This window comes from Pogoniulus pusillus, chromosome 25 (assembly GCF_015220805.1).
Source record: "Pogoniulus pusillus isolate bPogPus1 chromosome 25, bPogPus1.pri, whole genome shotgun sequence".
NCBI lineage: Eukaryota > Metazoa > Chordata > Aves > Piciformes > Lybiidae > Pogoniulus > Pogoniulus pusillus.
In genome coordinates, this window is record NC_087288.1 from 15625961 (window position 1) to 15651285 (window position 25325).

Genomic DNA, 25325 nt, shown 5'->3' on the forward strand with positions numbered 1-25325 from the left:
AAGCCCTATCTTAGTGCCAAATAGTGTTGAGAATACTTTATAAAAAACAAACAAACAAATAAATCAGAAAAAGTAATCAAGAATCAATTTAGTCTTCTACCAGCTTTCTTGGTAACATTAGGCTACAACCTGTTGTTCCCATTCTCCTCTCTCCACAATCAACAGGGTACAGGATACTGTCTAATTTTTGTGAGGAGCTTTGAACTACTAAAAGCAGCAAGTATCTCCTGCAGCTTCTTTGAATCACTTAGTGATTCAAAGTGATTCACTTAGTCACTTCAGGATAGGTATTTGTGTACTCATCCTGTCATTGAACTCTGCACACTGTTGTTTCACAGTAACACTGAACTCACGCACTGGAAGTGAAAGAGATGAGTAATTCCTTGATCAGAACAACAAATTGAAATTAAACAAATCTTAAAACAAAGGACCTACAAACTATCATTGATGGTTAAAAATCAAGAAAAAAAAAAAATGTCCATCCATTACACACCTTTCTAAATAATTCTAATATAATTAAAGACAGAAGAGATTTAAAGCAATTCTGACAGCATATAAAACTTACCTCACTGCCAATGGGGTAGCAGGTTCAACTTTTGGTTTCTGTTTTTGGGTAGGCTCTTCTTCATGTTTACTCTTCCAACCAAGCCAGCCACTTGCAATAGAAAAAAACACATTAGGAGAATCATACAAATAGTCCTAAAAATCCTCAAACTATAATGCAAATGCAACTACAATGAAAATAATCTAATTTCATTTATTTTATTACCTGGCAGCATTAAATAATGCTGAAGTCAGTTTACTTGCAACTGCTAAGGCAACGTGAGACAATAGTGGCTGTGAGCTACCCTGAAAGAAAGGAATAAAGTCTTTAGAAAGCCAAGAAATAGTAAGCTGTGAGCCACCCTGAAATGAAGGAAAAAGTGCATAGAATCCAAGAAATAGTTCTTACACTCAACTTAACTGCAGAATAGTTTTTCAGGCCTCCTACGGACTTTCAGCTCAGAAAGCATAGCTTTAAGACTCTGCAAAATGTTAATTCATTGCCCTCAGAAAAGCCATTCTGACATCTCTTTACCATTTCAAAATCCTCCTGCAAGTCACTGGTAGCTCAGTATGTTTGTCTGCAACAGAAGTCAAAAAAACCCTTTGTGTGACTTATCAAGGAGAGTTAGCTGGCGTATGGCTTTGGAATCCTTGCAAATATCAACAGAAGCATTCTTGTCATTGGAAAAGCAAGTACAAAACCAAAATTCTGATTCTAAGCATTTTCAAGTTTGGATCCTGCTAAGGATAGCACAAACATAGGGCTGAAATGAACATTTTCAAGTTTGGATCCTGCTAAGGATAGCACAAACATAGGGCTGAAATCAACAAGATACAGAGCTACACTGCTGTTCTCTTCTGCCAATAGAAAAGAAGAGAACTAAAATCTTTGCTATAGGTATCATTGTGGTTTAAGATGCAGTTTTTCATTTACAGTTAGCAGTTCCATTACATGAAATCAACACAATGTACTCAGGGCATGTGTGTACATGAACAAAAGCCAAAGGCCTCCAAAAATCCTTAAGGTGCATGTTTGCACAACGTTAACATAGCTTTTCAAAAGCCTTCAAGTTGCTTAATTGACAATAAACTAACAAATGACAATGAAAATTAAAATTACTTGACTATCACATGGATTTTAGGATAGAAAATTATATTTCCCATTAGCAGGAACCTGTGGCTATCACATCTACTCTGAAACATTCCAGTTTCAGAAGATCAAGAAGGGAAATATCAGCATGAAATGAATATAAGACTACAGAAACACCCATATATCACATCTACTCTGAAACATTCCAGTTTCAGAAGATCCAGAAGAAAGGGAAAAATCAGCATGAAATGAATATAAGACTACAGAAATACCCATATAGAAAACAGAAGGATTAATCACCCAAAGTTTCATCTAGTCAGCTCTGCAGTACATACCTCCAGGGCAAAAAAGAAACCGGTGAAAGGACTGGATCCAACAGTAACATACTGAGACATAGCAGGTGGGCTGTTTTTTATAGCTGCATTATATCCACCTATATTGGAGGCAGTCTTCATTTGATCAAAAGGAGACAGTGTCATGATGCCTAACAAAAACATCAAAGTGAATGTCTTACACTTTCAAAACAATGGCATGCAATTGCTCTAGAAGTCTAACTATATTCCTGCCTTCTTGACTGAACAACCAGCAATCAGGGGGAAGGGTGAAGGAGCAGTTTTAACCCCCAAAATTCCAAAGAATACGGCAGAAATAACCCAGTGTATTCAGGTTAAGGTATAGTTGGTTTCTTTAGGAAAAAAACACTTCAGCAGAGATCAGCAGCATCTATCAAATTCACTTCATCTGACCTCTTACATGCTTTTGTGAAAGGGGCAGAAGACAAATGAAGCTTACTCCTCATCCTCAGATCTACCTCTGACCTGACAAGAACCTAGGCTTCTGCAAATTGCTATGGAGTAAGTCTTTGAGAGCCTAGAATTCAGCCTGTCTTTCTTGGAAAGGAACAAGCTCAAATTTTAGTTTATGTGGTAGACTCAGGAAAGACCCACACCAGACTTAACCTGCCAGAGAAATAACTAGGTCAGACGCACCTTCTCTCAGCTCTTTCTTAACCAGCACAAGAGGATAAGACAGATACAGCTATAACACCCTTTCTCCCCTTACATGGACAGGAAAGGCTTGCTCAAAAGAGAAGAGAAAGTAAAATACATTTTTGGTGATGGTTAATGAGATCATTTACCATGACAGCCTTCTTCCACTATTTATTTGTTGTTTTATTCATTATCCAACCACTACCACAAAGGGCTCTCAGGCCAAATTTAACAGCAGAAAAACATTCACTTATCACCTAAGCCAAGTGTTTGAGATTAAACAGAAATGCTTACCAATACTAGCATGGTCAACAATCGTATCCACATCTTGCAAACCCCATTTCTTATAAGCTAATGGTGGAGGCTGAACATTTTCATTGCCAGATGCTGCAGCTGACAAAAGATGAGAAAACATCACAAAAAGAAAATCTTACTGAGTCAAAAAGAAGAGCATAACAGAAGGGAAAAAAAACCTGATGCAATCTGAAGCAACAAAATATTCTAGTTTTAAATTGACACACCTAAATATAATTATCTGAGCTACAATGGTCTTTTGAAACATTTGCCTCACTGAAATGAAAGTATCTTCTAAAATAAACTGAAGAAAATTTGCACATGATATTCCATCACAACTGTATTTTGCACTTGCAGAGAACTTTGATTTACTAGTTATTTGTGGCTTAATACACTGCACAATTTTTAAACCCTCCTAAAATGTAGGTAGCTCTTTGGGGTCAGTTGGGGTCAGCTGTCTCAGCTGTGTCCCCTCCCAGTTTCTGGAGAATCCCCCCAGCCTGCTCAGTGGTTTGAGAAGCAGAAAAAAGCCTCAGTGTCATGTAAGCACTGTTCAGCAACAGCTACAACAGCCACATGTAATCAGTGCTATTTTCATCACAAATCCACAACATAGCACCATACCAGTTACCATGAAGAAAATTAACTCTATCCCAGCCAAAACCAATATATAGTAGTACAGTGACAGCACACAAGACAGTCAACACTACTCAGACAGCTTGTGCTCTGAGAATGTTTTCTTCACTGGAAGAAATTTCTTGTATGTAGTAGAAGTTTATACATCAGTGCACAACCAAGGACCTTCCTAGAGGAAGGCTGGAGAGGGACTTTTCAGAAGGGTGTCTAGCAATAGGACAAGGAAGAATGGTTTTAAGCTGAGGGAGAGTAGGTTTAGAATGGATCTTAGCAAGAAGTCCTTGGGTGTGAGGGTGGTGAGACTCTGGAACAGGATCTAGTGGAGAGGCATCCTTGCCCACAGCAGGAAAGTTGGAGAAAACAATCTCTTCAGTCCCTTCCAAGCTAAGCCATTCTATGATCCTATGAATATTCAGATTCCACCTCGATCTGATATTTAAGAAGCAGACCTAAATTTCACTTAATACAAATTACTACTAACAGTCAAAAGTAAACATTTCCTCTTAAACATACCTCTGGCTACCTGATTGCGACACGCACGAAGGGACTGAAAGAGGCTGAAACCATCAATTGTCACAATTGCTGCTGGGTACAAGATACTTAGTTCTTCATTCTGTTGGGGGGAAAAAAAATGAGAGAAAGGACACAAAAAATAAATTTAAACCAAAACCCACTGTTACTATTCTAACAGCTTCTTTCCTGGATTTTTATACTATTAACTATACAAAGATGAGGATTACATTCGGAGAGTTAATATCTAACAAGCCACAGGCAAGAGAGTAAGGCAAAACTACAGATATTCAGTACTAAATCATCCAGTGTATGAAGAATTCATACAAGCACCTAGTTTTATTTTTTTTTCAATCTTCTTTCAAGGTTAGCTTAATATATTCTATGGCTTAGGGAGAAACCACAAAAGTTACAGCAGCTTGGCAAGGACATACAAAAACAAGTTTATCTAGAATGCAAGCATCAAGGTTTTATGAGCCAAATTCAAACTAGATCAGTGCCTGAATTACCACACTTGGGCACAAAAATGCTCATTTGGTAACATAAATTCAAGACTCCAATTCCTTAATGCTTCTATATTTCAGAGCTGATCCCAAAATGTCATGCTGTATTATGTGAGCATTTCTATAAAGCAAACTTGGAAACCTCTGCCAACTTCATTAGTTTTCTGAGTAAGCATGCCAACAGAGCCAAGAGCAAAACAAGCTGGCTTGAACCACTAATAGCTTGAGCTCTCCAAGAGCCTTCTCTGCAGAAATACTCATAATGACATGCAAGTTCCTATCACCATGCCCCATAAAGATTGGTTTTATTTTCAGCTATGTCCTTTGTGAAGGTAATTTCTTATCGATGAGTACTTATAGCTCTTGCTGCCTGTCAAGTAGCATTTCCTCCTTCCTTATCATAATTTGTGTACATAAATGAACGAAGCCTCCCCTTCACAACACTATCACAGAGAAAAACAGAACAAATCTACAGAGCTAAATGCTAAAACCAGTAATTTCTGCATCAAAGTATGCAGGCACGAATAATTCCCGAACAAGAAATCTCGTTCTAAGAAGTTGTCCATCCCATCAAAACTGGTAAAGGACACAGAGGATTCACAGAGAAGACTCCCTTCCATACCCCATAACACTGCCAGTTCGCTTTTGAAATAATCTGACAAAACCTGTTCTGTGACACCAGGATGCCTGGGAATTTCATAGGTTCTGCACTTAAGCTGCAGGACAGGATCTTCATTCAAAAGCTGCGCAAGCAGCAGCACTCCACTCTAGAAGAGAAAGGATAATAAGGCATGAATACTCTTGTCCCTTTTCTTAGGGAAAGCAAAGAGAAGTGTTACAGAAATAACTGTTTATTACAACAGCTTGCTTGTCTGTCTGCCACGCAGAGAAACCTACCTCAGTGTAAAAACGGACATAGCCAGAGGTGAAGCCAACCACAACGCAGGTCCAATCAGGACGGCCTGTGGAGCTCCTGTTTCACAAAGATATACCAGAAATTAAAAACCAAATCCTGCTCTAAGCTATTGAGAAAAAAAGGCTTAGAGGAGGCCTTCTTACCAGTACAAAAAGGGTGGCTACTCAGATGAGGGAGACTCTCTTTTTACAAGGAGTCACACGGAAAACATTCCTGGGGAGCTACAAACTGGAAACCAAGTTCTCCCAAGAGAACAGTTAGATATTGGTATAATCTGCAACGAGTGAAGAGATCTCCAGGAAGTAGCAGATTCCCCTTTGTTGGTCTGTTTAAAGTTTGGCAGGGTGCTGGACAATCTAATAGTAGCAGATGCCCCTATGTTGGTCAGTTCGAAGTTTGGCAGGGTGCTGGACCATCTAATTTAAACTACACTATCACCTAGAAAGGTTGGACCATATGACCCTTGGGGACTCCTTCCAACCTAGCATTCTCTGATTCTATGAGAAGTGTAATTTATGGAGACTGATGATGCATGTACATAAGAATATCAATCCTTACCTCTTCTGACTTGCCAATGGGATACACAATACACTACTCACAGATTCACTAGAAACAGAAAGATAAAACAAGTAAGTGTATTTTTCTACACTTCTGCTCTACACAAGACATCTTGACAAGTCAGCATTAGGATACCTTAAGAATATACTGAAGATAAAACAAATAAGTGTATTTTTCTACACTTCTGCTCTACACAAGACATCTTGACAAGTCAGCATTAGGATACCTTAAGAATATACTGAAGCACCACACAATATATCAAATTCATATTATAAAGAAAAAAAACCCAAAACTCTTTCATTTTAAAGACATTTTCAATTACAAGTTAAAGAGTGCCTAAACAAAATGCATGAGTGCTTATTACACCTTGCTAGTGTTGTCTTTCATCATTCACAGGCTTATTATTCTGCCAGTACTCTTCAGTAAAGATTCAAGTTAAACCTCACGTGCTTAAAGGTAATTTATTTTCTGATCTATAATGATACACCAAGAACAATCACTCTTAAAAGAAACCCCAACAAACCCACAAAACCAGAACACTGAACCATACTTACCAAAAGAATTACTGAAATACATTATGCAATGAGGTAGATTTTTACACAGGTTGCATTTCACTGCTTTAAAAATTAAGACCATTTAAAGGGCTTATGTGGTCTTCCCAGTTAATGCAATACCAGAGCATGCTCAACGCATGGCAGGCAAAGCATGCAGAAGGCAAACAGATAAGCAGGCCTCAATATTTCAAATCAAAAGTTATTTAGTTGTTACCATGACAGAAAGATTTACACTGTCTGGGGAAACAGAAGCAGTACAAAGGTTTTATGAAAGTGCATATAAATTCAAGATGACACCCCCCAAACAGTACTTAAAGCATAAATGTCTGCAGTACTGTTGATTATTTGCATTTCAGCTCCCCTCCATTCCCCAAGAGTGATTAAATATCAGGCTAGACAAGTACAGAAGAAAAGTTCTTTCTAAACACAAGTTGCAATTCGATTACAACTTCAAAGCAGTGTTACATATCTCAGTGAAATCTCATAGTTCTATAGCAGGGGGACTCAAACTACAGCTTGCAGACCAGATACAGCCCCCCAGGGTCCTCAATCCGGCCTGCAGGTATTTACAGAACCCCCCAGCCTGGGGTTGGGGGGGAACCAAGCAGCCACTTCCTGCCACTTAATCTGCTCACCAGCCTCCACAGCCCCCAAGGACACACCAGGACTGGGCTGGAACCAAACTATAGTCCAGCCCCCGACACTACTGGGCTGGAACCAAATTATAGTCCACCCCCTGACACTACTGGGCTGGAACCAAACTATAGTCCAGCCCTGACACTGCTGGGCTGGAACCAAACTATAGTCCTGCCCTGACACTGCTGGGCAGGAACCAAACTATAGTCCGGCCCCTGACACTACTGGGCTGGAACCAAACTATAGTCCACCCCCTGACACTACTGGGCTGGAACCAAATTATAGTCCTGCCTCTGACACTGCTGGGCTGGAACCAAACTATAGTCCTGCCCTGACACTGCTGGGCTGGAACCAAACTATAGTCCTGCCCCTGACACTACTGGGCTGGAACCAAACTATAGTCCTGCCCCTGACACTACTGGGCTGGAACCAAACTATAGTCCTGCCCTGACACTACTGGGCTGGAACCAAACTATAGTCCTGCCCTGACACTACTGGGCTGGAACCAAACTATAGTCCAGCCCCTGACAGCGTCCCTGTCCCTGTTTAAAATGTTTGAGGACCCCTGCTCTATAGCAAAGGAAAGTTTTTTGACAATCTGACAGGAACTGCCATATTTTAACTTCCACAAAATTGAACCACTTTTTTAGGGCCACGAGGATGCTCAGAGGGCTGCAGCAGCTCTCCTATGAGGACAGACTGAAAAAGCTGGGGCTGTTCAGTCTGGAGAAGAGGAGGCTCCCAGGTCACCTTATTGTGGCCTTCCAGTATCTGAAGGGGGCCTACAAAAAAGCTGGGGGGAGGCTTTTCAGACTCTCAGGGAGTGAGAGGACTGGGGGGAATGGAGCAAAGCTGGAGATGGGTAGGTTCAGGCTGGACGTAAGGAGGAAGTTGTTGAGCATGAGAGTGGTGAGAGCCTGGAATAGGTTGCCCAGGGAGGTGGTTGCAGCCCCATCCCTGGAGGTGTTTAAGGCCAGGCTGGATGAGGCTGTCCCTGCCCATGGCAGAAGGGTTGGAACTAGATGACCCTTGTGGTCCCTTCCAACCCTGACTGATTCTATGAAATAAATGAGAGGGCAATTTCAGTGGTAGTAAGAAGGAAAAACTGTAAAGAGATGCACACAAAACAGTTCAAATGCATGGCAGCACGAGTTTTATCAAAAAGGAATGTGATTTGTACAGATTGGAGAGAAGCTGATTAAGTCAGCACCTCCTGCAGTATAACAGAAGGTTGAAGCCAACAGGGAACATATTCAAAGGCAGACAGCAACTCAAGGCTGCAAACTGAATAACTAAATGCAAAATCCTCTTCCATATGGGAGATGTGAGAAATCATCTGTCTGGTTACTTGCAGACAGATAGAGCAGAAATATTGTATAAATACCAAATGTATGACCAATGCAAAATTTCCAAGTCCCTAAATGACTTGGCACCACAAGCCATTTCTTGATGACAGAGATGACTTTATATTTGCCTGAAGTTTTGTAAATAAGTGTTTCTAATGTAACTTTTTACATTTTCAGTTCTAACTTCCAATAACAAAATTTCATCTCTATTATAAAAGTAGGTTTTTCAAAATGGGTACTTGATTTTTTTTTCCTTTCTAGAATAGGAACTTTGAAAAAAGTATGATAGCCCAAATCTTTTAAAATCATAGAATCATACAATCAGCCAGGTTGGAAGAGACCTCCAAGATCATCCACTCCAACCTAACACCCAGCCCTATCCAGTCATTTAGACCATGGCACTGAGTGCCTCAGCCAGGCTTTGCTTGAACACCTCCAGGGACAGTGACTGCAGCACCTCCCTGGGCAGCCCATTGCAATGCCAATCACTCTCTCTGGGAAGAATTTCCTCCTAACATCCAGCCTACACTTTCCCCAGAACAACTTGTGACTGTGTCCCCTTGTCTAAACTGCAAGCAAATTTGGCACTGAAGAGTGCCTCTGTGTATTTGTATGAATTTATCCTGAGATATCACACTGCCCATGAAGAGCAACCTTTGCAGACAAGGTTTCTGATCACACAAATTACTCCATGTCTGTTTTCAACATTAAAACACATAGCACCTTGACTGCATGTGGATTAAAGGGGAAAAAAAAGTACAAATTAGAAGTTTAATGTTAAGAATGATTAAGCCTGAAAATGATATTTTAATCACAGCTGCATTTCAACACCTACCTTTCTTCAACATTCAGAGAGCCACTCCAGCCAACAGCATACTGCATTTCCTCTTTTCCCTTGTCACTCTGCTTCCATTTAGCTGTCATTAAGAATAAAGACACCATCTATCAAAACTATAAAGTTTGTGCATCTCACAATTGTAGTCCTACTCGTAATTGGTCTCTTCTGCACAATACATCCCACCATGCATGGGTAACATATCAGTTATGAACGCTGAAAACCATGGAAGTAAGACATTTTCAGTGAGTTTCCTAAAGAAGTGTCACATTCTCTTAGCAATGTACATGGGACAACACAACATATAAATCTGAAATGCCTTGTTTTACTTGAAAAGTTTTATACAAGGATAGCTACTTCATCAAATTTTGGGCAACACCCAAACCATCACATCTTTTTAAAGGTTCAATTACCTAAAACAGGGATCTTTAGAAGAGAAGTACAATGCAAGGTGAAACTCTGAGAAGATTACAAATGGACAATTTTAACTGCCAAGAAGGACATGGGAATCCCACAGCAAATCTGCTTTTTTTGTTGTGCCATCTGTATGACACCTAAAACCTAAGCCATAGAGATACTTCTGCCACTGTGTGGTACAGTTCATCGATTCATAGAATAGTTTAGGTTGGAAGAGAACTAAGTGATCATCTAGTTCCAAGCTCCCTGAAATGGGTAGCAACACCTTCCACTAGAGCAGGTTGCTCAAGGCCTCATCCAAGCTGGCCTTGAATATCTCCAGGGAGGTGGCACCCACAACTTCCCTGGACAACTCATTCCAGTGTCTCAACACTCTCGCTGTAAAGCATTTCTTCTTAATATCCAGCCTAAATTTATCCTTCTCAAGCTAAAATCCAATCCCCCTCATCCTGTCACTGTAAGTCCTTGCAAAAAGTCCCTCACCAGCTTTTTTGTAGGCCACTTTCACATACTGGAATGCCACTATAACCTCTGCCCACAGCCTTCTCTTCTCCAGACTTAGCAGCCCCAAATCTCACAGGCTATCTCCACAGAGGAGGTGCTCCAGTCCTCTGATCATCTTTGCTGCCCTCCTCTAGATGAGCTCCAGCAGTTCCACGTCCCTTTTTTGCTGAGGGCACCAGAACTGGAGGCAATATTCCAGGTGAGGGTCTCATATAAGCAGAGTTCTCCAGCAAGAGAGCCAAATCACCTCCTTACTCTTGATTCACTAAGATTTTTCTGTGGGATACTGCTATCTTTTCATTTTTTGGTGAAAAATTAGCACCTGTATAGGTTCTGGAACATACAAAATTGAATGGGAATGACAAATGCAGCAGGACAATTCAAAGCAATCTGTCTAATTCTGCCACTCTGAGCTTCACCAGCCTGTCTTTGATTTAAAATGGTATCATATTCCCCATAGCTGGAGGTTTCCCTTCATCACAGTCATATGCCACCAAATGCAGTTGTTAGTATCACCAGCACCCCAGACAACAGCTTATATGTAAACAACAGCTGGCAAATCAGTGTTCACATATTACTAACAGTATCTTTAAAAGTTCTGAGAGTCTGACTTGGGAATAAAATACAAAGCCACCCATTCTTCAAGACAGAGGAGAACTTTCTATCAGAGGTAGAAATCTCAAAAGCAATGCACCCCAATACTCCCTTCTCCATGTGGAAGGTCCCTTCCAATCGAAAGCATTCTATGATTCTATGAAGAGACAGTGGCTCAGCTCATTATATTCAAGAGAACAGTAAGGTCAAGTACTTCTTAATGGCCAAAACAAATACAAAAAATTTAGGTATTTTAATGAGTACAATTAATGTCAATACCTCTGAGCATCTCAAACAACTAAGTAATACCTCTGAGCATCTCAAACAACTAAGTAATACCTCTGAGCACCTTAAACAACTAAGTAGTTACAGTATATATCAATTACACATGATAAAACAGTGTTCTTATAGTTGAGAAGTAAAGACAAAACAACTTACTTGCTAAGCAGTACCTAGAAAATGCATGATGTGTATGATAAGAAACTAAAAACTTCTTTAAGGTATGACTTGAGGGGTAAGCAGATGGAATTTTATCACATTTACTATGAAGATTAGTACAATGTATACTTACACACTAAAAAGACTGCTTTCTGCTCATTAGCTATCACCATCAGGTCATTTGTTGGTGATAAGGACAACACACAGTCCTGAAGCCAGTAATTTCTCTGATTCTTGGAATTAGACTCCTCTTCTTCCTACAGGTAAAGCTTTAGTTAATGTATGAAATGATTTTTAAACATAGCAGAACCTGTAAGACTTTTAACAACGATTTGGCTTGCCCTTGATACCAGCACTGAACGGACTCCTGCTTATCAAGTCACTAGAGCTCCAAATGGCATGAAAAGCCATGAGAAATGCATCACCCTTGTGCTAGTTTTACATGTTTACAAATCAGAAAACAAAGAAGTACTCATATCACTAACTCTGCTCCCCAAAATCTTCTCTTCTCAAAGCAATGCTGGAAGAATGAGATTTGAAGTTTTATTAGGAATTATTAGATTGGAAAGGGAGAGCAGCCCTGAGGAAAAGGACCTGGGGGTCTGGGTTGATGAAAAGTTCAACATGAGCCTGCAGTGTGCACGTGCAGCCCAGACAGCAACTGTGTGCTGGGATGCATCAAGAGAAGTGTGGCCAGCAGAACAAGGGAGAGGACTGAACACAGTACTCAACGCATGCTGAGTACAGGGGGATGATCACCTCCCTGTTCCTGCTGGCCACCATGTTTCTAATATAATCCAGGATGCCACCAGCTTTCTTGGTCACCTGGAGATGCTGCGGACTCATATTCAACTATATAGTTGAAAGTTTAAGCAAGAGACTTCACTGCTGTGCTATATTAGTAATTCTCAATCCTGTGCTAGACTGATGCACTCATTTAGATGTGTGCTCAGACATACAGACTCACACATTCATCTATTCCTACACAGAACAATCTGTTTGCTGTGGATGACACTCTTTTCTTTCTGAAGAGTTTAACTCAGAGCTGCTAGCAACTTTGGAGTAAAACACGTAAGCAGAGAAGGTGGTCATTAGCATGAAGGGTTTGAACCACCCAGCAGAGGACTTCAATATTTTACAGGAAAGAGTGGAAAGATAATTCCCATTCAGCAACACCTGCTGGTTCTACTGAACTACAATATGAATAAAAACCAAAGATTTTTTTTCTCCTCATTAAAGAAGTAATAAACATTCCAGCACATCAAACAAAGAAGATATGGCCTGAGGAAAAAAAACCATTCACAATGGAACCGAATAGTTATACTACTTTAAAGTTTTTATACTCTTGTCATTCCCTGACATTACCATCAGTGATTCATCACTTGGAGACTCTATGCTCGTTTCAAATTGTCACCTCAGGTGAAAAAAACCTGTTTCTCTGCTGAAGTAGTTACAGCTTGGGCACACTTTCTGCATACTGAGATAATGACAGCAGGTAAAGGCAAGGTGAAGTCTAGATTCTTCAGTCTATCCAACTAACTCTCTCTGACAGGAAACTAATCAAGCAATTCTGTTCAGATGACTCATTTAGCTGCAGAGGATTTTTACACAGGCAGCTTCCTCAGCTGGTAGATAGAAGGTTCAGCCTTCTTGGGCTTAATAGACTCAACACATTATTCTTAGTTGAAATCATCCGGCAAAGGGGTGTTTTTCACCCTCTGAAGAGCAACTACGCTGCCCCATACTAGGTACATAATCTAACCCTTTCTGTAACACAATCTGCACATCACAAGATAAAAGGAGTTCTACAGGATCAGTGGGTTATGATTGAAGAGGTTTTAATTTAGATTAATTCATGGTAGAACATTGTAATTCCATTGCCATGCCCTACTGTCTCTGATTATCATAGAATCAGTCAGGGTTGGAAGGGACCACAAGGATCATCTAGTTCCAAACCCCCCTGCAACGGGCAGGGACACCCTACCCTAGATCAGGCTGCCCACAGCCTCATCCAGCCTGGCCTTAAACACCTCCAGGGATGGGGCTGCAACCACCTCCCTGGGCAACCCATTCCAGGCTCTCACCACTCTCATGCTCAACAACTTCCTCCTTACGTCCAGCCTGAACCTACCCATCTCCAGCTTTGCTCCATTCCCCCCAGTCCTGTCACTCCCTGAGAGTCTGAAAAGCCTCCCTCCAGCTTTTTTGTAGGCCTCCTTCAGATACTGGAAGGCCACAATAAGGTGACCTGGGAGCCTCCTCTTCTCCCGACTGAACAGCCCCAACTCTTTCAGTCTGTCCTCATAGGAGAGCTGCTGCAGCCCTCTGATCATGCCGGAGGCCCTTCTCTGGACACACTCCACCATGTCCACTAGCTAATAGATAAAAAAAGCTCCAGCTCCAGCTGTAGCAACACAGAAAAGATGTTTGTATCCTATAGTTAGAAAAAAACCTACTAAGCACAATAATGAGTAATTAGCACAGTAGGTAACATCCAAGATACACTGAGAAACAATTACAGAAGTAAGGGACAAAGAAGCATTACATTTAAAACATTGTTCAAGACCCTTCTTGCCCAGGTGTTAATGACACTGATGAATAAATAAATAACCAAACCAGCACACACAACCAAGTGGAAAAATCTTTTAGAAGAGGCAAGTCAGAAATGAAAACTCATATATATGAACTTACAGGTTCTTGTAATTCTGCTTCATCCCAGGCTCCCCAGCCCCCATCATCCCAGCTGGTAGATTTGCTTGCTATAAATGAAAAAAAGAGATTTGTCAGATGAATACAGCACAGGCAACAGAACACAATCAAAAGGGATTGTTGGTGGTTGCCTTCCTTTCCCTGCCAATGCAACATTGCTTACGGCAGAGACTAAAGGCATTTTACAGATAGAATAATGAACTGGTAGAAATGGCTCTCTTATCTTTCTGTATTTACTTCCACTTTGGACACTGTGGAAAAGTAATAGCAGAAAATGTAATCTAAGTACAAACTGGCAAACAGATGTTAACTACATCTGGCAGTATCTAGAACTCCAGGCAAGTAACATCTTCTTGTGCTCAGTACAACACACAACTGATCCTTCAACAGGACCTCTCTGCACTTCACTAGAAGAAATTTTTCAACCAAATCTGTTTTTTCTCAGTTTCTCAAGACATTTGGCCAAGCATTGGAACAGGCTGCCCAGGGGAAGTGATGAAATCACCATCCCTGGAGGTGTTCCAAAAAACATGTAGACATGGCATTACAGGACATAGTTTAGTGGGCATGGTGGTGCTGGGTTGATGCTTGGACTTGATGATCTTTCCACCCTTAATGATCCTATGCTTTCAAGAGATTTAAGACATGTTTATAGTTTTATACAGCCAGCTGAAGCAAAGAGTGAGAACTTAAAAGGAGGAAACCCCGTGTCTCTATTTAACAAACACTTTCTCCAGCAGATACAGAGATCTAAGACTCCACTGCAAAGTTTAAACTTTAGCTTAATATATCAAATCATTACTTCCCAGACAACAAAATCCCCATCTCACACATACTAGGTAGCTACAGATGGAAAGGGAACAGCAGGCTCTCTCCAAACCTTCAGGACTGTACATATATGCACCCAGATGTTTTACTAACTGCCATAAGATGACCTGTAACACACCACAAAAATGATACATGCACCATTTTTATATCTAGAAATACTATTTCTCATAAGTAAGATGCCATCCTTTCCATAATGGTAGATTTCAGATTGATTTAAGTCAATTACAGCATCAGCCTACTGGCAACACAAGTTCATCTTAGCAGAGAATTACAGTACAAGGAAATTCATCCATGACAACAAAACATCTGAGCTCAGGATAATGCAAATCCAACCACTTTTATTCCCAAAGCAAAAGCTGAAGCCGTGACCTCCGAGGGGAAAACGAGCACAGGGACCTTTGCTATTCAAGTCTTTGAAAGGCAACTCGGAGGAAAATTAAGACACTGATCAGCCTCAATTATGTCATTCAGAAACCTCAGAGAAACCACAAGCTTACAAAATACTTACAACACATCAGAAAACAAAGATTCACAGAGATAAGCCTACTTCTTCTCAGCTGTTCTTTAAAAGTAGTAGTCCTTTCATCTAAAGACACTGAAGTTTATATGAATTAAAAAGCCTATGCAAATGGCAATTATGCACAGGCATTTAGTAGTAGATGCATACTGCTCCAACATCACCATCACTGGGACCCTCAATAAGTCACTGAGCCTCACTGTAGCTCAGTAGAAAAGCCAAGTACTGATTTCCATCTTAGAAGCACTAGCACGGACTCTGCAGCAGTAACATCAATAACACTTTAAGACTCTTCCAATTATTTCTTTCATGATTTTTCTTAACTGATGTTATGGTTACTTTGACATTAAGAGGTTTAAATGCTATGTCTCAAATGAGTTTAAACAGAGTTTTAAGCAAGCATGATTTTGCCCTTTTGAATGGTCAAAAAGGACAGACAAGAAAGTTTGTATCAAGAACACTCCAGTTTTATTTGGTTTTCAAAAGCTGGCTCCTTTTCCACCAAACAAAGGCAGAAGCCAATACAACAGAAGAGAAATTTGTGTTCTGTTTAGGCTGATTTTTAAGTTTTTGTATGGGTAATAATGACAAAACACTTAAAAGATTTTAAGTAAGAAAGAAACTTTTCATCAATGCTGTTGAGAAGGTATTTTACAAGACTGAGGAGAACAAAATGCCCACTCCATGAGTAACCTTTATTAAAACTGAAGGGTCTGTACCATCTATAAAGTGGGTGAGTCAGCCCTTTTTACTGCATCATAATCATCAATACACATCTGACCACAGCTATTTTAGACATAACTATATGAGCATCAAGCTTCCAACAGTCAGTCTCATCTTGTCTTTGGGGTTGAGAATTTTCCAGTGTATAAACATATGAAAGAGAATTATGGCAAATACTGTTGAACAAAAACCACATGAAGAAAAAAGTAACTAACTTCAACATTTAGTTTAGGATAACTAACAAAATTCTACTTCTGTTTGCATTTTATTATCTCAAAAGGCAATAAAACCTCCTCCCTACAAAACTCTTGGAGGAAAGAAATCTGTGTGCCACAGTCCAGACAGAAATATAATCCCAGGCAAGGAATACTCTGGGCCAACATCTTCCCTACAACACAGAACAGACCAACCTTTCTCAACCTTGGCCACTTCCAATTCTGAGACTGAACACTCAAAACTGTGGGGCTCTTTGCTAAGTCTTTGCAGAGAGGCACATTTTCATGGTGGTTGTCATCTTCCCGAGATGAAGATAAATCAGTCAAAAAAGGATGTAAAACTTAGGTAATGAGGAGGCACCATCCCACTAATAAAGCTGCAGAGATCATAGAACCAACCAGGTTGGAAGAGACCTCCAAGATCATCCAGTCCAACCTAGCACCCAGACCTAGCCAGTCAACCAGACCATGGCACTAAGTGCCTCAGCCAGGCTTTTCCTGAACACCTCTAGGGATGGTGACTCCACCACCTCCCTGGGCAGCCCATTCCAATGCCAATCACTCTCTCTGGGAAGAACCTCCTCCTAACATTCAGCTTGGACCTCCCCTGGCACAACTTGAGACTGTGTCCCCTTGTTGCTGGTTGCCTGGGAGTAGAGATCAACCCCCACCTGGCTACAGCCTCCCTTCAGGTAGTTGTAGACAGCAATGAGGTCAGCCCTGAGCCTCCTTTTCTCCAGGCTGCACACCCCCAGCTCCCTCAGCCTCTACCCATAGAGTTTGTGTTCCAGGCCCCTCACCAGCTTTGTTGTCCTTTTCTGGACATGTTCCAGCACAGGAGAGAAGACTCAGAAGGGCTTTAATAAATGTTTATAAATATCTGAGGGCTGGGGATCAGGAGGAGGGGGACAGGCTCCGTTTACCTGTTCCCTGGGATAGGTCAATGAGCAATGGATGGAAGCTGCAGCAAAAGAGGTTCCACCTCAACAAAAGGGGGAACATTTTTACTGTAAGGGTCCCAGAACACTGGAACAGGCTCCCCAGAGTGGTTGTGGAGTCTCCTTCTCTGGAGACTTTCAAAGCCTGTCTGGATGTGTTCCTCTGTAACCTGGGCTAGATTGTATGGTCCTGCTCTGGCAGAGAAGTTGGACTCTATCTCTTTGGGTCCCTTCCAACCCCTGACATCCTGTGATCCTGTAAGTGAAACAGTTTTAGGATTTTGTTATATATATATATATATCTATGTGCTGCAATTCTGACACAACTGGACTGCATGAATCGTAAAGAACGGCCAAGGAATTGTAAATATAGTTTAAGAACTTCTTGCTATTCATTAATCACAGACCATTTTTAGGCCACTTAGTCCCAAAGCTCCTCCAATATGAGGACTGGCAAATATATTAGAGTGTTTTGCCAGCATTACTAAGAAGTCCCTTTTGAGACCAGTATTACATTAGTTTATCTTATCACTTCAGACATTGGTAAGTGTGTGTGTGGGGAATTACATTCAAACTGAGATAGCTCACTAATCTGGAAAAGAATCACTTGAGCAATTTCTCTTCCTTTAGATAGCCACTGCAGCTTTCAATGGAATAAAAGATGACCAAATTAAAAATAACTCAGCTACTACATAGATGCTTTAAAATAATGCTACAAATCTCCCTGGTTTAGAGTTATAACTTCAAAATCAAAGTCTGAGACATCACAATAGAAGGAATCTTGTGATGAGAGTATCATGAAGCTTGGGAAACAAATGGAACAGATTACATATGGAATACAATATTTCAGCTTTCTTTCAGGTGCAAATGACAGCTTAAGTTAGAAGGAAGTCTATCCAATGGAGGAGGTGCAAAAGCAGCAAAAAGCACAGGTGCAAGGAGAATCTGGGCAAAGTACTCTGACAGCATTCTGAAAGGTGTGCTAAGAACACCTCATTTAGTTTTCTTCCTCTCAGAACAAGAACAAATGTGACACAATGCAGGTAGAGCACCTATTTTTATGATATTTTATGTGAAATCTGAAAGAGAGGAATCTTAAAGGTCTGTAATGCAGTCTGGAGAGGTAGCGTCTGATTGTGATGGGAGTTACCCACCCCCAATGAATTCACCCAGACTAGACTCAGCCAGCTGGAAGGTAAGAAATGAAGCTTTATATTCACAGCTTAGCACAAGATACAAGCAGAGGTTTACAATATATTACAAATATTTACAGCCATATACAGATATATAAAAGTTAAAAATAATATAGCAACACAATACTCCTCCCAGAAATCAAGAGTCCCCAGGATGGGCTTCCAATCACCCTTCCACCTTCTTTTGATCCCCATCTCTTATCCCAGAATCTGCCTTACGTGCAAAGTGAGCTGGAAGGATGGGCAAGGGAAGTTAGAAGCAGAATGATTAGTTGGGTTACACAGATCCAAGCAGAAGCAGAAGCCCAGGGAGAAAACACAGGCACCAACAGACACTGAGAGTTTCCAACAGACTGTCTTATCTGTTTGTGTCCCTGTTTTTATGCATCTCAGCAAACCTATGAGTGAAGCAGACATCACCACTGTTTTCTTTTCACAGCCTATAATCCATTTTTTCTCATTAAAATACTCCAATTACCCTCAATCCAGCACACTGATTAAAGAGGCAATACAAAAGAGCTTGTCAGAAGATTCTTTAATAGTAAAATACTAAACTCAATAAGAGAGACACAGAAACAGTTAAGAACAACCCCACTGCTAAATGCAATCTGGAAATTGATTTGGCAATTTTTTTTTCTTTGTAATTTTGTTATAACTCAAATAAAAAGCCTGGCCTTCTGTATTTCTGAATTGAATTAGTTGATCCAGATAAAGCAAAGCATGACAGCACAACTCCAAAAACATTCTGAGCTGAAGAGCACTTTTAAGAATGCTGTCAACATAGCAGAGTTGGATTTTGGAGATGAGTTTCTCCACCAGGCTTAAGATTTCACTTCTACTGTATAAAGAAGCAGTAAAGTTACACCTCTTAGCTCTAAGCAACTTTCCAAATCAGGGAGATCAGGTTTTTTTTACCCCCAAATAAGCAGCAGCATCCCAAAACTTGTGTGCCATACTGAAGTGACCAGGTCACTATCAGACATGCAGGTATCACTTACGAACTCCCAAAGGATAACTCTGGTTTGAGGTTTTTCTTCTAATTCATTCCATTCATTCTAAATAATTTCCATTGCAGACAAGTACAAATATTTTTATTTCATTTCAACTCCACCAAAGTTTATCTACAATAGTCCTACTTGCCTATGCCACTGAATTGATGTCAATCGAGCCTATCAAATGTTTTAGAACACAGAGTTCAAATCCAGAGTCTACTAGAACAGAGAAATGCATCACTTCAGATAAACTGTAGGTAAATTCCTCACATTTTGTACCTTTATTGCCCAGTTCTCTGCTCTTTTCAGTTAAATAACCATTAGATTCTTAAAGCTGTTCTGCCTGTGAAGCTTTACGACATCCTGCAGATAAGATGGATTTATTCATCCACGTGGGCACCTTATTAGAGACAGCTGTATAATGGAGTTAGCTGTTACATCTGTTTCTGATCTAGCCAACACACATCCCAAAACATCTTCAATGCAGCAAGCTGTCAAATTAAATGTCATGTAAATACTTTCTATTCCCAGTATTTGCACAGTTGTTACAGCAGTTTTCAAAGCCATTTAGATACCAATAGGCTCAGGCTCTACAGAGGATTTGTGTCTCATTATTACCATTTCCTTTTGCTGCTTTCTCATACTTTGCTAGTCCTGTTCATTAATATTTGAAAAAAAAACATTTCAAACCCTTTTTTTCCTAGACAATAAAGGTAGAAGAACTCCATATGAAGCATCTTTTACCAACTTACTCCGTAACACCATTTTCATTTAAGTCATGAGAGACAAGATCCAGCTCAACATCTTTCATTTCAATATGCACAAGTTAAAAGCAGTCATATTTTGCTGCAAGGCAGGTGAAAGGTCACCTCAAACAGTCTATGAATACTTCTTACGTTGTTTCAGCATTGCATTTTTAGCAATCTTAGCATACGATTGCATAACACAAGCAAGAACGGAATGAATTCTACCTTCCCATATTTCATGAGCTAGCAGACATCTGCAGAACTGACCTTGTTGGGAAAAGTAATATTAAATGTAGTGATTCTATAGGTTCAAAGGAGGGGGCTACATTTTCTTTTCCTCCCCAGTTTACCAGGCAAGCAGATCCTTTGCTTGTCCAGACAAACTGTTGAGCTAATAGAAAAAGATTAAGTGAAGTTTTAGCTGATAGGATGTTTTCCATCCTCTCTTTCTGCTGTTGAATGTGTTTAAATGTTTACCTGCACAATGGAAGGAAAAATAATGACAGATTTCCCTCAGAATAAAAATGATTTTTTTTTTCCCTCAAGTAAGTTACCTACATTTGTATTTTTAATATATGTAGCACTTTGGTAATGCTTTTTGAATTAAATCTGAAACTGGTGACCTAAATAAACTTACTAGAAATAAATGAAACATGCTACTATATCAAATACAACTGGAAAGAAGGGACAGCTTTTGTAGTCATACCAATGACACCTAACTTCAATCTTTAAGTCACAGCAGCACATAGTGCTTTAGGAATGTATACTTCTTGTATTTTTAGAAGCAAACAAGCTTATTTAAAACTTATCTTTAAAAATGCTTTTTACATCAATCACATTAGACTTTAGTGGAGCAAATACACTCACAGAAAACATTTGGGTTCCTTTGATTAGAATCTAAACAGGGACAAAACTAAAACAGAACAAAAAAATCTTCTTTGATCAATAACTAAGAATTCAAGAATGAGAAGACCTACAGCTTCTAACAAATTCCCCAAGCTTTGTTATCCAAAAAAGTTCTGAAAATTCTAAGCACCTAAACCATTCCAGTTATGAGTACAAGTAATCAGTCTGTTAAATACTCTCTGTGCAATAAAAATATTTAACAAACATTTCTAAGTGGACAGTATTTTTCATTTAAGTAGGAAGCTTGAATGCTAGCAAGTTTCAATGCACAAAGTAACAAAATCAACACCACACACAAAAAAAAGAACAGTTCATAGAAGATGATGGTTCTCCAGCTTAAAATTAACAATACTTAGAACTCTGACATGTTCATTGATATATATATAATTATGTGTGAATAAACATAAATTTAGAACTAAAGCAGTATTTGATAGAAAATGAACTTATTTTCTTTGTTGAGTTTATCACTAAAAAACCCCTCTCTTTTCCTCAAAAAAGTACAACTAGAAAAGCAGATTAAAATTCAAGTGTTTTAAATACACAACTTTATTCAACTACTGGTTTAACTCAGTTCATTTTGGAGCAGTTTTTACTACAGCATTCTCTGATGAAAACCATTCACTTACATCTTGCTTAGCTAAAAATGTTTGCCTTGGCTCTTTGTGCTATAAAAGTGCAACATCTACTTTCAAAAAAGCAAATAAACAAACAAAACTCATTTGTTTTTTCTGTCCCTGGAGGACAACATTAGAAGCAAAGATTTTTCATGTTCACACTTCCTAACTTGTAAATACTTTATTTACAGCAAAACATCCTTCAATATGAACAATACAAAAGTCAAGACACATAATAATTATCAGAGAGTAAAGGGAGTCATTTTGAATTGCCATGCAACAGGTCAATTGCTTACCAAGAAAAATGAAGAGAGAATGAAAGGACAAGAGAACAAAAAACTGAATTTGTAACTAGAGAAGTAACTGAGTGCAAGGCTAAGAGACATGCAATAACTGCAGAATCTACACCATCTCAACTCCAGTTTCAAACCAGCCCTGCAGCTTAGCTAGTCACTTAGGTCATAAAGTAGCAACAAAGCCAACATGGATGAACCAGCCAAAGGGGAAAAGAATCTCCTGTTCCACACAGCCAAACTCATTTTGCTCTGACTTATGATAACTCCACAATTAACTTATTTCTAACTTAAAATACCTCTACAAGTTCTAACAGTGTTTCTCCCTGTCAAAGATGAATTTCTGCTTCAAAATGACCCATTCATGATCTTCAGAAAAAGCCACTTTGGGAATTCTCACTTTGCTTGCGTTTATGCTCATTTATCCTGCAAGTTACAGGAACAAATCCAAAAGATTTCAAAGAATCTAGATAAGCAAAATTCCAAAAAAATACTCAGTTCTGACACTGCCTCAATAGCTCAATGAGCAATGATAAAAACAGTTCAGAATAGAGCTAACTCATTTAAACGGAATAGAAGCACACTTAAAATCTTTTGTTTTCTTTGCCTCTACCATTTCAAGTAGTTTCCTTCTCTCAGAGTGTTTCAAAACCCACCCATATTCATTCCTGAGGCAGGGAGTATGGTGAGTGTTGGATTAGATCGTCTCTAGAGGTGCCTTTAAACCCCTAACATTCTGGGATTCTTGTAGTTTTGCAACATATTAAATGCTTTCTCTCTTTACAGCTGCCATTTGATAAATCCACTCTAGCAAAAGTACCCAAAGTTATTTCACTCCAAATTCTCTCACATGGACCACCAAGTAAGAGATAAATCGATTTCTTTCAGCAGGTAGTTTTAGAAACACACAAAGACATTACAGTCTTTGCTTTCACCTTCAGTGTTCAAAAAGCACTGACACGATCCTATCAGTTCCAGAATCCTCAGAATCCTCCCTTTTGATACAGACAATATTGGAAACTGTGTGTATTTTTCAGAGTATTATTAGTCAAACAATAAGCACATCACTGTTTTCTACGAGCAGCTTGGGGCAAGGAGGGCTGATTGTACAAAGCTCTTCCAAAATGACTGTCTTTTAAGTCCAGATCAAGAACAAATCCAATTTTAATATGAAAATAAAGCAATAATAGAACAACATGCATCCAGGAGTTTTAGTAGTGAAGTGAATTAGCTGAACACACAGTGTGTTTTTAAAATTTTTCATGTTGTGTCATCTTTTGATCAGGATCTACAGTGACAGGGCAAGGGCCAACAGTTACAAACTGCAAGGTGGTATATTTAAAGTGGATATAACCAAGAAGTTATTTACAATGAAGGTGGTGAGACACTGAAACAAGCTGCCCCAAGAAGTTATAAAGGTCCCATCACTACAAGTCTTGAAAGGCAGGTCAGAAGGGGGTTAGAACAACCCAACCTAGTGAAAGATGTCCTTGACCATGGCAGGGAGGTTGGACTAGCTAGACTTTAAAGGTCTCTTCTAACACAAACTGTCCTACTATCTGACACTTTTTATTGCCTAACAGGCCTTTTAAGCTTTTTAAAGGAGCACTCTGATGCTTCTTCTCATAGCTGTTTACAACTGAGAGGACTTCACCAGCATCCACATTAACCTCTCCACACACTTCCCTTCCATGCTGTTGTCAAAACACCAAAACATCAGGCAAATAAAAATCATAGAATCAACCAGCTTGGAAGATACCTCCAAGATCATCCAGTCCAACACAGCACCCAGCCCTAGATAGTCAACTAGACCATGGCACCGAGTGCCTTATCCAGGCTTTTCTTAAAGACCTCCAGGGACGGTGACTCCACCACCTCCCTGGGCAGCCCATTCCAATGCCAATCACTCTCTCTGCCAACAACTTCCTCCTAACATCCAGCCTAGACCTACTCCGGCACAACTGGAGACTGTGTCCCCTTGTTCTATTGCTGGTTGCCCGGGACAAGAGGCCAACCCCCACCTGGCTACAATGTCCCTTCAGGTAGTTGACAACATACAGGTCAGTGTTTCGTTTCCTTCTACTGTCTCCCCCAGGCATGGAGTAGAAGCTGGTCCTCCTCTGTTCAGAATACTGCTTCTATATGCCAGACAGCTGCATTTTCAGCATGCATTGCTTTATAAAACACAAATCTAGACCACAACTTCAGATTGTAGTTGCTGCAAGACGTCTTTTAAGCTGTCGAACTAAACGTTTAGCAAGTTTTAAGCGTGTTTTGCATTATGAGACAACCCTGCATGCACAGCGTTTGGTAACTTCCCTAGAACACCTTTAGACAGCAGCATTCGCTCAGCGAGAATATCCAAACTTTGGTCTCGACGTTTGTGGCAGACACGGTCCGTGGCCAAAGAGTTTCGCGGACATACAACAGAATAAGGACCGACAGCTGAGCACAGCCCAACACCTGGAACTTCTGGACACCGGAAAGTTTGAAGTTGTAGGTGAAAATGTGCCCCCCCCCCCCCCCCTTCCCCGTAGCAGGACATCCACTCTTACAAGTCTCTATCACTGCAACGATGCCGAGCACTCAGCTGTCCGCGGCTGACCCTCCAGACGGCCGTGGCGCACCCTTGAGCGGACAGGGACAGCTGGGAAAGAGCGGACGAGGGAGCCTAGCGGCTGCCTCGGCCTCAGCGTCACGCAGCCCCGGCTGTGGCCACCGGAAAGCGGCGCACGGCCCCGTCTTCCTTGGCTCCCTCCCACAACCCTGGACTGCCGCCGCACGCACCCCCCAGGGGACTGCGAGGCGCAGCCTCGCCACCGCCGCCACCACCACCGTCGCCGCCTCCACAGGCCGGGCCGAAGCGGGCTCTCAGTTCCCCCTACAGCGCGGGGCAGACTCACCGCCCTCCTTGCCAGCCGCTGCCTTGCCCTGGCGACGGTTCGGGCACAGGAAGTCTCGAGCCGCCTCCAGGTCCTGGAAGTGGCCGAAGGGAACCAGGGAACACGACATGGTGCCGGTGCCACTGCCGGTGCCACTGCCGGTACCGCCACCCAACCCGGAAGCGGTCGCAACCTTCCCTCCTTCCCTTCCTCTTGCCCAGAGCCGCGCAGCCCTGCGCAGGACGCATGCGCGGCAGGGGCCGCCCGCGAACGCGGTGCCTGGTGGTGGCTGTGGCGGGGAAGTGAGGACATGTCCCGCTCGGCTCGGGGCATTAGGCCCTGAGCACCACATCTCTGCAGCTTTCAAGCACCTCCAGGGACAGGGATTCAGCCACCTCCTTGA

At 40.9% G+C, this 25325-nt stretch overlaps 1 protein-coding gene across 2 annotated transcripts in view; it reads right to left on the bottom strand.

The window, feature by feature from the left end:
* RAB3GAP2 (RAB3 GTPase activating non-catalytic protein subunit 2) overlaps nt 1-25094 on the bottom strand; it is a 54695-nt gene extending 29601 nt beyond the window's left edge. Inside the window, exons 1-12 of one of the 2 annotated variants that reach the window (XM_064164538.1) lie at nt 24944-25094; nt 14058-14125; nt 11500-11623; nt 9414-9495; nt 6043-6090; nt 5466-5541; nt 5234-5335; nt 4069-4168; nt 2920-3018; nt 1972-2120; nt 770-849; nt 566-655 (exon numbers count right to left, since the gene is read on the bottom strand). In XM_064164538.1, coding sequence (XP_064020608.1) covers nt 566-655; nt 770-849; nt 1972-2120; nt 2920-3018; nt 4069-4168; nt 5234-5335; nt 5466-5541; nt 6043-6090; nt 9414-9495; nt 11500-11623; nt 14058-14125; nt 24944-25052 — 1127 coding nt within the window. In that variant the 5' untranslated portion in view covers nt 25053-25094. Of the gene's footprint in view, nt 1-565; nt 656-769; nt 850-1971; nt 2121-2919; nt 3019-4068; nt 4169-5190; nt 5336-5465; nt 5542-6042; nt 6091-9413; nt 9496-11499; nt 11624-14057; nt 14126-24943 lie in introns of those variants that run through there. The other variant, XM_064164539.1, reaches the window with a different exon arrangement.
* Nucleotides 25095-25325: the final 231 nt, after the last annotated feature.